At 35.9% G+C, this 11333-nt stretch overlaps 2 protein-coding genes across 5 annotated transcripts; one reads left to right on the top strand and one right to left on the bottom strand.

Moving 5' to 3' along the window:
- Positions 1–2569: 2569 nt before the first annotated feature.
- Positions 2570–3352, top strand: LOC107717877 (histone H2AX-like). The gene has a single exon (XM_016524768.1). It carries the CDS (start codon positions 2780–2782, stop codon positions 3206–3208), a length of 429 nt encoding a protein of 142 aa, XP_016380254.1. The 5' UTR covers positions 2570–2779; the 3' UTR covers positions 3209–3352.
- Positions 3353–3387: 35 nt separating this feature from the next.
- LOC107717875 (porphobilinogen deaminase-like) lies at positions 3388–11143 on the bottom strand. Of its 4 annotated transcripts, none has more exons than XM_016524764.1 (14): positions 10912–11143; positions 9979–10032; positions 9082–9154; positions 8710–8759; positions 8496–8551; positions 7992–8069; positions 7181–7258; positions 6866–6941; positions 6555–6668; positions 5995–6033; positions 5232–5351; positions 5051–5104; positions 4829–4915; positions 3388–4301 (listed from the first exon to the last, which is right to left on the bottom strand). In XM_016524764.1, the coding sequence occupies exons 1-14, from the start codon at positions 10936–10938 to the stop codon at positions 4131–4133; spliced, it is 1077 nt and encodes a 358-aa protein (XP_016380250.1). In that variant the 5' UTR covers positions 10939–11143; the 3' UTR covers positions 3388–4130. The 4 variants fall into 4 exon arrangements, with proteins under 4 accessions (XP_016380250.1, XP_016380253.1, XP_016380251.1 ...); XM_016524767.1 differs by lacking the exon at positions 10912–11143 and adding an exon at positions 10739–10807; XM_016524765.1 differs by lacking the exon at positions 10912–11143 and adding an exon at positions 10116–10195.
- Between the last annotated feature and the right edge of the window lie 190 nt (positions 11144–11333).

The raw sequence follows: 11333 nt of genomic DNA, 5'->3' as shown, positions 1-11333 counted from the left end.
AACGTTACTATGAAAAGGTAAAAATATGTTTAATCACTTTATCTATCTCGTTTTTTCTTTCAGATATGGCTTCTTGAACAAAACAGTGGTTACCCCAGTAACATACAACCCCCTTTCCTCTTCTTTATTCGTTTAACTTGGTTGCAATAAACGTATCCAGAGGAGCGCACGTGCTTTACTTAAACACAAGTAGATTTTATTCTAGGTAATTCCATAGATGGCTTTTATGATAGTGTTGAGCAGAACATTTTAATATATTTCTGATAAACTAGTAATTCGCGTTAAAGGTATAGTTCACAAAAAAATTATATTTAAATTCGGTTTACTTTCTGTGGACCATAGATGCATCATGCAGTGGTAACCGAGGCTGTTTATCTGCATAAAATCTCTTTTTGTATTGCACGACAGAAAGTCATAGAGGTTTGGAACAACTTCAGAGTGGGTAAATGAACACAAATCTCATTTTGGGAGAACTATCCCTTTAAGGAATCTCTTTTGCGGTATCCCTCCCCCATCCCATATGATCGGTGCATATTTCAGCATTTGGTTCTACCAAATATTTGAAATAATCAGAACTCTGAAAAAAAGAAAACTGGTTGTCAAGTTAACAGAATCTAATTACTACAGGAAAACATCTTACCTACAAAACGTTGACTTGCAGTTCATGAATCCATGACAAAGCGCTTGTTTGCTAATAGTTAGTGTAACTCCTGGAGCATAAAGCCTGAAAATGTTATATGACCAGAATTGTATGATAACAGCGAACAATCTAAAATGAAGGCAGTGGACCTTCTAAGGTACTCGGAGCTTTATATTATTGTGGTTAATTTGATGTTTTATTTATTCTGAATAAATTATTTTTGAAAATCCATTCCTCTTCATTTTCCTTTTTCCCTCTAAAATGTTTTAGTTACATGACTTGAAAAGGAGAAAAAGACCAAGGGAATGTGGCGAGTTGAAAAAGTGTTCTTGTGATTAAACCACCAACACGATTTATTTCTTTAACCCTATTTTTCATTTTGAATATTTAAAAATCGTAGCTTCATCGGAATGGTACGAAACGTGGCGACTTTTATGGCACTTGATATGTGAACACACACAAAAAATGAGGGCATGATTCGAAAAAGCTAAGTGCTCGTAAAAAAAATAGTCACACTCATGGTCTTCGGTCTAAAATGACCGACCATAGGAAATGAATGGGAAATGGCAAAAAAATTGAATATACAGAAATTTTTTGTGAGTACAATCTACAGATCCCCCACGATGCAGAAAAAAATTGCACAGCAATGAAGGGGTGAAACTAAAACATCTAGAGAGCAAAATCAACACACCCACTCACACACGCGTGGACACACACACACCCCTATGAACTGGTGTGCCTGTAACACAGCAAATATGTAAAATAAAATCAATAATTCAACTACAATTTAGTAAAAAAAAAAAGTGGACAGCAAGTAAGGGATTACACTCTAAAACATCAAGAGTGCAAAACAGACACATCTACTCACAGACAAACACACATACACAATTATACACACTCAAATGAATTGGTATGGCTATAACCATATAGCCAAAATGAGCTAGAAAACTGAAATAAGAGGTTAAAATCAGATCAGGCCCAGAAGGATTAAGCTCTGATAAAGCATTCCTGTTTATTTTTGTTACATTTTTATTGAATTGTAATGTTTTGTATAACAAAATGCTTTCTGTATTCAGGTTTGACTGTAGTAATAATAATTCAAAAACTGACGCTTCAAATCAACATTTAAAACAACAAAAATATATAAACCTTGACCAAAAGTAGTCTTTGAGAATGCCTTAATATACATTTAAATCCACAACCTAATAAAAGTAAACAATTATGTATAAAAACAACTAGGGAATTCAAAAGCCTTTCTAAAGATTCCTATACAGGCATCTAGTGGTTACACCATGAAATTACATGTTTTTCTTTCTTTGCTCTCACCAGGAGGGTGCTAATCTGCCTTAAAAAAAAAAGGATTTTAAAGGCCTAGTCTCTATTTTAATCAGAGATACCGCATTGATTGAAAAATAATTTTAAAAAATGAGAGAAAAATGTTTTGTACTATTTTTAATGGGAAAAATTGATAATTATTGCATAAATATTAATTATTACCATAAAATTCTCTCAAAATACAAAAGAAAAAAAGAAAAAATATTATTGAACAAAAATATATTAGATTGATTTTACTGAAGAAAATAAAAGTTACATTTCAGGTGTCTGGTCACTTTTGACCGCGAATACCATGAGTGTGACTCCCAAATGAGGAGCGCACAAGTAAACACAGTGGATTAAGTAATCTAAAAATGTATTATATATAAAATATTACATTACATATCACCCTAAACAAGAGAATTGTGGGGGTTTAAACAATGCGCCAAACTGTGTTAAAATTCAGAGGGAATGTGTTCAATTGGTTTGAATTTACCGCCCAAATTTGATTGACATAGCAAAAGACCACTGGCGTCACAGACGAAAAGTACGAATCAATCAGATCGCGCACATTTAGATGCCCTCGGATTGGTTCGTTAGTTTGCGCTGTTTATGCACTACAAGTTCAAGCCAATAGGAGAATACATCCGCTCTAGGGTTTGCTCTAACAGCCAATCAGGGCCGTGCTGCGCTGCGCGTATCCAATCATAACGATGGGCGGGATCATACAGCCCTAGTTCAGTCAGTCCTTAAATACTGCAGCAACGCCATAGCTCATCTCACTGATTTCTTCAATAACCAGAGAAAAGAAGTTTGTCAAACAACATGTCTGGAAGAGGCAAAACCGGAGGAAAAGCCCGCGCCAAGGCTAAGACTCGCAGCTCCCGCGCTGGTCTGCAGTTCCCCGTCGGCCGTGTGCATCGTCTCCTGCGTAAAGGCAACTACGCTGAGAGGGTAGGTGCTGGTGCCCCCGTCTACCTAGCTGCCGTTCTTGAGTACCTCACCGCTGAGATCCTCGAGTTGGCGGGAAACGCTGCAAGAGACAACAAGAAGAGTCGTATCATTCCTCGCCATCTTCAGCTGGCCGTCCGTAACGATGAGGAGCTGAACAAACTGCTCGGTGGAGTGACTATCGCCCAGGGAGGTGTTCTCCCCAACATCCAGGCCGTGCTGCTGCCCAAGAAAACTGGCCAAGCTGTCCCCAGCACCGGCAAAACTGGAAAGAAGGGTTCTTCCCAGTCACAGGAGTATTAAAGACTACGCTGAATTGAGTCAACTCACCCAAAGGCCCTTTTAAGGGCCACCCAATTATTCTGGAAAGAGCAAATTCCATGTGTTTGAATTGTGGTGGTAGTCTGTATTGAGGCTTTTTGCATATTAAACTGTCTTTTAAAGTTTGCTTTTTTTGTGGTGTGAGCAACGGTGGTATCAACTTTTTTTTTTTTATTACAAACTTTTCATATTGATATAATTGTAGAAAGTAGCGTTGTAGGTCGAAGAATTTGCTGGTTAATTTAATTACATTGTGGGATCAAAACTATATAAAAATATTCTAAATATAAAACTTAACATTCTTTAAATTGCCCACTTTGTCAAAAAAATCTTACATGGAGCCCAGGTTCTAAAGAACTTGAAAAAAACTACATCTTAGCACCTCATCATTGTGATTAATAAATATTCTCCATTACTAAAATGCATCGTATATAAAAATGCCATATTTTGTTAGAGGTACATAAAGATAAAAAATACTCGATTCTCAATTTAAAAACCATGGCCAGATATAAAAGAGCTATTTTGACCACCTCATTTTCAAGTGGTTCATAAATAAAGGTGGGAGTCTGACATTAGAAATGGAAGACCATCAGAATGAATTCTTCCAGAATTCTGTGCCTGAGAAGAGATGATGGTAGTCACAACAGTAGAAATGTCTTGTGTATGAACCAGCAGCTGAGAGAAAAATTGCTGCTGTCACATTGTCAAACTGAGGTATAGTATCTGAAGTGATTTGTCGGTTGTTTTTACATACAGATTTATACAGCCAATCAAGGTTATATTTAAGCTCTGGAGATTCGGCTATAGAGCATGTAGTTGAGTGCACGGTTTATCCAAGTTAACAGCATGTCAAAGGTTCCAAAACTAGGTCTAATACTCCAGTGCACAAAATGTAAAAAGCCAGCTATCGAGCATCATTTAGTGTCCTGGCTGTTGTGAGAATGTCTTTGGCCCCCTTATTAAGGAGAGCATTTGCCAGATCCATTCCCAGTTTCTCAGCAGCTTCGAGGGCTGATGATGATACACTGTTGGCAGTGACTCCAACGTGTTCACACTCCTGTGCACTCTCGCTCACCTGATAGAAACAAGTTGGAATAAAAGTTATAATACTGTAAATAATAATATATAATGCTGTAAAATTGTAAATACATTGACATTCAAGAGTTTGGGGTTGGTAAGATTTTTTTTGTATGTTTTTGAAAGAAACCTCATGCTCACCAAGGCTGCATTTATTTAATCAAAATACAGTAAAATAGTAATACTGTTAAATATTAAATTTTAAAATAAAATTGTTCTATTTTTATATATTTAAGGAGCTGAATTTTCAGCATCATTACTCCAGTTTTCAGTGTTACACGATCCTTCAGAAATCATTGTAATATGCTGATTTCTCATCATCAGCAATGTTGCAAACAGTAAGCTGCTTCATATTTTTGTGGAAACCATGAAACATTTTTTCCATGATTCTTTGATGAATAGAAAGTTCAAAAAAAATATTTTTTTGTAACAGCGTCTTGTCACTGATCAATTTAATGCATACTTGCTGATTTAAAAAATCATACTGACCCCAACCTTTTGTATGTATGTATATTTAACCCTTACTTTGTTGTCAATTTCCACAACCGTCTGCATAGTGTCCTTCAAGCAATCAGCTCCATCCAAACTATAAACTGCTCCAGTCAAATACAGCTGAAACCAGAAAAAAGATCATTCAGTCTATGGTATACAAACATCAACAACACTTATTCAGATTTGCATTGTGTGAAGTAGCATAATAACATGCCACTGAATGTCTATAAACATAGTTATATTTTGTCTCTTTACCATGGATCCTTTCACTTCTGTATGAACAGCAACAGGCACACTGCAGCCTCCTTCCTGAAAGTAGAAAAAGGGAATGAAGAGCAGTATTAAAACCATTAAACTACATAGAATACCCTCAGGTCAAACTGATATGAACCAAATGCAATGAGAGCGGAGTTCATGTGTGTGTAAAGAAACCCACCAGCTGCTTGAGAAAAGCTCTCTCTGAGATGCACCGCAGCACTGTGTCTGGATGGTGCAAGACAGACACCATTTCCAGAATGTCTTTATCTTGTGCTCTGACTTCCACTGCCAGTGCTCCCTGATGATAAGACCAATTTCTGTTTATTTACAGACTGACATTTACTTAGGACACACTCCTGCAGGTTAATGTTACAGCGAGTATGCATACAGAGCAGTCTGATCGCAAATGAAGCATTATGTGTTCATGTACAGTGTCTTAAAAAGGTTTTAATAAGTATTAGTTTGCCTTCCACAGAGGTATTCAAGCCCTAAACTATTTATTTAGTTAATTTGTTCAAATAAATTAAAAAGTAATGGAGATGGAAGTTGTTTTTTCAAACTAGAGACCATATTGACGTATTTTGTTCCATTCAATGTATTTCCTAAATTGTCTTTACTTTGTCTAAAAACTCTTCAATTTACTATCATAAGACCTGCAGAAACCCTGCATGCAACATATACCATATAACTGCACTTTCATGGCTTCAACCGTTAACATAATTTGTTACACAGGTGTTTCCTTTAGTGTTTATAATGAGCATTAACAGTTGAGCTTGCAGCTGCAGGTGCTTATTCTCTCGCATGAACAACAGCATGAACAATACAATAATAAGTACATAGCATGACGGGTATATTGAAAAATATTTGCTACTAAATCTAGTGCATGAAAACCGAATGCAATTTCACAGTTCACGAATGGTTGTGCATGTTTGCACACTTACCTGGCCAACAGCATACATGCAATCTTCAGGGCCCAGAATCTGCAATTTATACAACAATACTATAAATGCATCTAGAAACACTGCTGTAGTCAACAGAGACCTCCATATTCAGAATAGTGGTTAGTACACCCATATCACGTCTCATATTAAATATATATTTTTTTGTTAGAACTGAATATGAGGTCATACAATGAGGCCAGTATGATTGATATCAACTTTTTAATATTGCCAACAGCATACATGCAATCTTCAGGGCCCAGAATCTGCAATTTATACAACAATACTATAAATGCATCTAGAAACACTGCTGTAGTCAACAGAGACCTCCATATTCAGAATAGTGGTTAGTACACCCATATCACGTCTCATATTAAATATATTTTTTTTTGTTAGAACTGAATATGAGGTCATACAATGAGGCCAGTATGATTGATATCAACTTTTTTATATATTTTTTTCATATCAACGTTTTCTTTTTCTTTTTTGTTCTTTTTCGATAATCCATTACTCAGAAGTATGTAATAGTATATAAGAAATATCTGCAACTACATTTATCATACCTGACTGATTCTGCTTTCCCAGCCCATACGTTTAAGGCCTGCTGCGGCCAGAATAATGGCAGCATAGTCGTCCTTTTCATCCAGCTTCTTCAGACGGGTGTTTAGGTTCCCCCTCTATAGCAGTAAGGTCAAGGTGGAAGACTCTAGTACCGTTAAAATGCTATATACAGTATAGGGAAACTGGCTAGTGTAACAAATACCCAGGAAATATGTGCTTGCTTTGGCAGTCCATCAAAATCGATGATAAAGCTCCTGCTATTTATAATATATTAACATCCACAGACGCAAAAGGAAAGGAAAGGGCAGGATACAATATTTTCAAACTCCAGTTGAGGGAATCGTTTCTTCAGCTGAGCTGCTCTGCGAAGTGAACTTGTGCCAATCACGCTGGGAAAAAATAAAAAAAGAGAGAGAGGTTTCAAAATGTTTCAGACAACTTTGGTTACATAACTGCATATAGCTGTCAAAACATGACATCTATGGCAGAATGTAGATTTTGAGTTAAATTCTATCACCATGAAAACCACTGATCTCCCTTGATTATTGGGTCATCAATCAAATTCTGGAAGATAGATGCTGGCACTTTTATTTGGCATGACAAGATTGTTAAAAAATACAGAGCTCACCTCTTCTCTGGCAAGCTGTCTAGGGTAAGTGCAGCATTCTTTGGATGAAGCACCACTGCATCATGGGGATTTTCCCTCCTTCACAAAAACAATACACAACAAATCACTCACAGCTCAAACAGGTTTTTAAACGACCTACTCCTCCTGTACAGTGCCTTTGGTAATAACAAGTCATAAATATGCAATTTATAAATTAACTTTAAAATTAAATAAGTTTAAAAACTATTAATAAGACTATTAATTAAATAGATATGTACACTACCGGTCAAAATTTGGGATTAATTAGTTTGTTTGTTTTTTTAAAGTTTCTCATAACCATTTATTTGCATTTATTTTATATGAAAAAAAACTGTGAAATATTACAATTTAAAGTAACTTTTCTATTTTCAATAGATTTTAAAATGTAATTTATTCAATTAGTAATGCTGCTGAAATTTCAGCTTTGATATCACAGGAACAAAGTACATTTTAATAAAATATATTACAATAGTAAAGAGTTATTAATTTTACATTATTATAATATGTTACAATACTCGGATCAGGGGCACAAAAAACCTGATCGGGACATCCCTATATTTTACATTATTATAATATGTTACAATATTAGCTTTTCACTGTATTTTCCACAAAAATAAATGCAGCCTTGATGAGCATAAGAGACTTCTTTCAAAAACATTTAAATGCAGTAATTATTCAAAAACTTTTGACTGGTAGTGTAAATTAATAAACCAATTGATTCATTTAAATTAAATTAATAATTAATCGGAAAACAAAACAAATATTTGTTAGATGTCGAGGTTGTGGTCCTTACTGAAGAATAGCTCCAATAGTGAATCCAGGGGGCAATGAGGTAGGTAAATCCTTAAGAGAGTGCACCACAATATCCACTCTAGTGATGAATAAACGCATATGAAAACAAAAACAAAAATCACCAACCCACACACTAGAGGAAAAATATTGTTCTATTACATGCTTAAATAAGGTTTATTTCACAAAACACATCAACAAGTCGAATCAAGTCTAAGAGTACTGCTTTCACATCCTCTGATGCAGAGTGTTGGAAACCAGTAGAACAGAGATAGAACAGTTATATGAGCAAAACAGTTTTGCTGAAGCAAAATGTCCAAGAGACAATAAGACTGAGGTATTCAATATGTCATATCAATAATACTGAAAGTCCATCTAAAGCACTTTACAGCATAATCAACTGAACAATAGTCAACTTTTTGTTTTCTAATGAGGGTTAAGAGAGGGAAAACCTTCATATAAGCTGACATGAGAACATACTTACTAGCATCAGTTTCCTCAAACTTACTCATTTTTCTCGAGGGCATTCTCCAGCTCTTTGGTAAAGAGGCTCTTTTCGCCAATCTAAGAAAATACAGGTTTAAAACATGGTAAATCTGACACATTTGATAGCTGATAATGGATTTGTACATGTTGGGCAGCGCACAAAAATTCAAGGGCATTTCTTCCTACCAAAACCTGACACAACGGCACATGAAATTGAGGAATTGACGGAATTCTACCTTTGATAATGCAGTGTCCAGGATTTTGTCCCCAATTGTAGACATGGCAACTGAAAAGCACGCAGACAAAAAGGTTAAGGGCTGAATAGTTGTGCACTGGCTCCTATTCTGACATCATCACTCATGTCTTTTGACACAGACAGTAGGATTCAGCAGTGAAGCGGTCGTATAGATTACACATTCTCAGCAGAACACAATCGCTCTCTGTTCTAAGACAAGCAGTGAGAGCATGAGGACAAGAAAACGTGTGTGTGTGTGTGTGTGTGGACAATACAGATTCAAATCTATGCATCTGATTAAAAGATACAACAAATACAATACAATTAATGTAGAGGGAATTCATGCAAATTATAGCAGGCAAAATGTCCTCACCAATTTCTAGATGAACGTCTGGATAAAGCTCTTTCAGTCTGCCGGCCACACTGTCTGTTTGAATACGAGCCAGCTGAGAGACACACACAACCTCATTATTGAAGATACAAAAATGTAATTTCATCAATGCCATAAAGTTCCAGTGCAATATATGATGCAAAAGCATGAATACATTTACTCTGAGAGTGGCTCCCTCATAAGGTGCTTCTGAAGATTCTCTATAACATAACTTTTATGATTAAATGTTAGCAGTCACTCCCAGCAATCATCATGGCAACACTTAGGGGCAGTTTCTATCTGATTAAAGCACACGAGTTTCACACCCATTTCCATTGTGTTATCTACCCACACTTTATAACGGTTCCCTAGAGCAAAAAATCTAATTCTATATACTCTTAATTCAATTTAAACAGCATGTTTTCTCTATTTTTGACTTAACTGACTCCATTTATCATTTCATTTGAGCTTACAATAAGGAAAACCTAAAATAATGGTCCATGCCAAGGGTTGTCAGCCTGTACAGACTGTGGGACCCTCAGCCAACCAAGTGACCCACAAAAAAAAAAAAACACTACATTTTCTTAGGAGCACTTTATAATACATGTCATTAAAAATGCATACTTTATTAAACTAAAATTACTTTATATAATGCTTATCAGATTATTAGGTAATAATAAAATTTATATATACATTTTATAGCTAACATTTTTCACACAGTTTATGTTGTTTTCAAAGTGGAAAAAAATGGTTATAGTCCATTATAATATATTTAAACAATACATGTTAAATATTAAGTATAGTGTTAAGGTTTAGTGTAGAAAATACTCTCATTGGAAGATGAAAGAATTTATAAATAAATTACAAAACAGCATAGCTGAATGCCTCAAGAAACATTACCTGGCTCTTCCTTGTTCCCATGCGAATAACTCGACTGACTTTGCCATTTCCTTCCTGCAAGAGAGAGAATATCACTAAATTTCCTAATAATGCTCACCTCAACTCTTCTAAATAGCAAAAGAGGTTTCATCTCTCACTCTAATATACTTGAATGGCCCTTCCATATTATTTGCACACTTTTACAGCTCAGGCTCCAGAAGAAGATGTGTCAGGTCCAAGGCCTAATGAATGACTGAATGAATGAGCAACTGGTGGAGGGGTTATACAGTGTCCTTGCATTCCCCACACCCTGTGTTTCTGGGCGGTGCTGATAAACTAAAAGCTCCATGCAATGCATCTAGTTGCGGTCAGATATACGTTGACCGCAGTTTGACCAGTTGTTTCACAACACTGCTATTGTTTATTCGGACGTTCATGTTTGTATGACAAAAGAGGCTAGAACAGACAAGCGGTATAGGCCGCTTAAGCCATGCTTCTAATAAAAATGTCATTTTTATTACATCATGTGAAATCTCAATTTCTCTTTTTAAAGGGCTTGGCTATTTGACCTGTTCATTAAGAGACCTTTATGCTTATTAAGACTAACATGTAACTAAGTTAACGTTACACTGAAGAAAATAAGAGATAATCTTGTTTAAGACATCTTGTTCATTTATGCTTAATCAATCGCTACATCATCGACGCACTTGTCGTCTTTTAAAGTAGGACTCCCTAAAATAAAGTGGATCATTTCCAAAATATAAATATCAAATACATACACCGTTTTTACATAGTCCTAAATGCAAAATTCCATATTTGCTCCTTGGATCCACATGGTTTCAACACCCGCCTATTTAACTTTCCATCCACCAATAGAAAGACAGAACGTTTAAAATGGCAGTTCACCGAGCCAATAAAATAACACTATATGCCAGTTGCAGTTGTTGCACTTACTTGACAAATACTACCGTTCCCAGACATCTCCGCTGTGAAAGTGGAACGATGTGTTCCCCGAACTGTATCGTCAAGATTTTTCACTCATTTGCACAGTTGCTTTGGTTAAATGGCTGGTTTCGACAATTCCCAACTGCTACCTCAAACTCGTGACCCGAGTTCTGCGTGACCTAGACGTCTGACAGAAACACGCTGGTCGGCGAGTGTGTTCATGCTCGTCATGCAGCGCCACACAGCGCATACCCAACAACACTCATGTCTCCAAATATTGTTTTAAACTGAGTTATAATGACTTAAAATAAAATTTATAAACCAGTTTAATGCAAGACAGACAGACAAACGTAGACAGATAGATAGACAGACAGAGACAGATATATGTCTTTTTATTGTTGTTAGCATAACTGTTGCAAATGAACATACAT

This window comes from Sinocyclocheilus rhinocerous, unplaced genomic scaffold (assembly GCF_001515625.1).
Source record: "Sinocyclocheilus rhinocerous isolate Xijiao unplaced genomic scaffold, SAMN03320098_v1.1 scaffold1384, whole genome shotgun sequence".
Taxonomy (NCBI): domain Eukaryota; kingdom Metazoa; phylum Chordata; class Actinopteri; order Cypriniformes; family Cyprinidae; genus Sinocyclocheilus; species Sinocyclocheilus rhinocerous.
The sequence above is the reverse complement of the archived record's forward strand: the minus strand, read 5'-3'. Positions and strand labels throughout refer to the sequence as shown.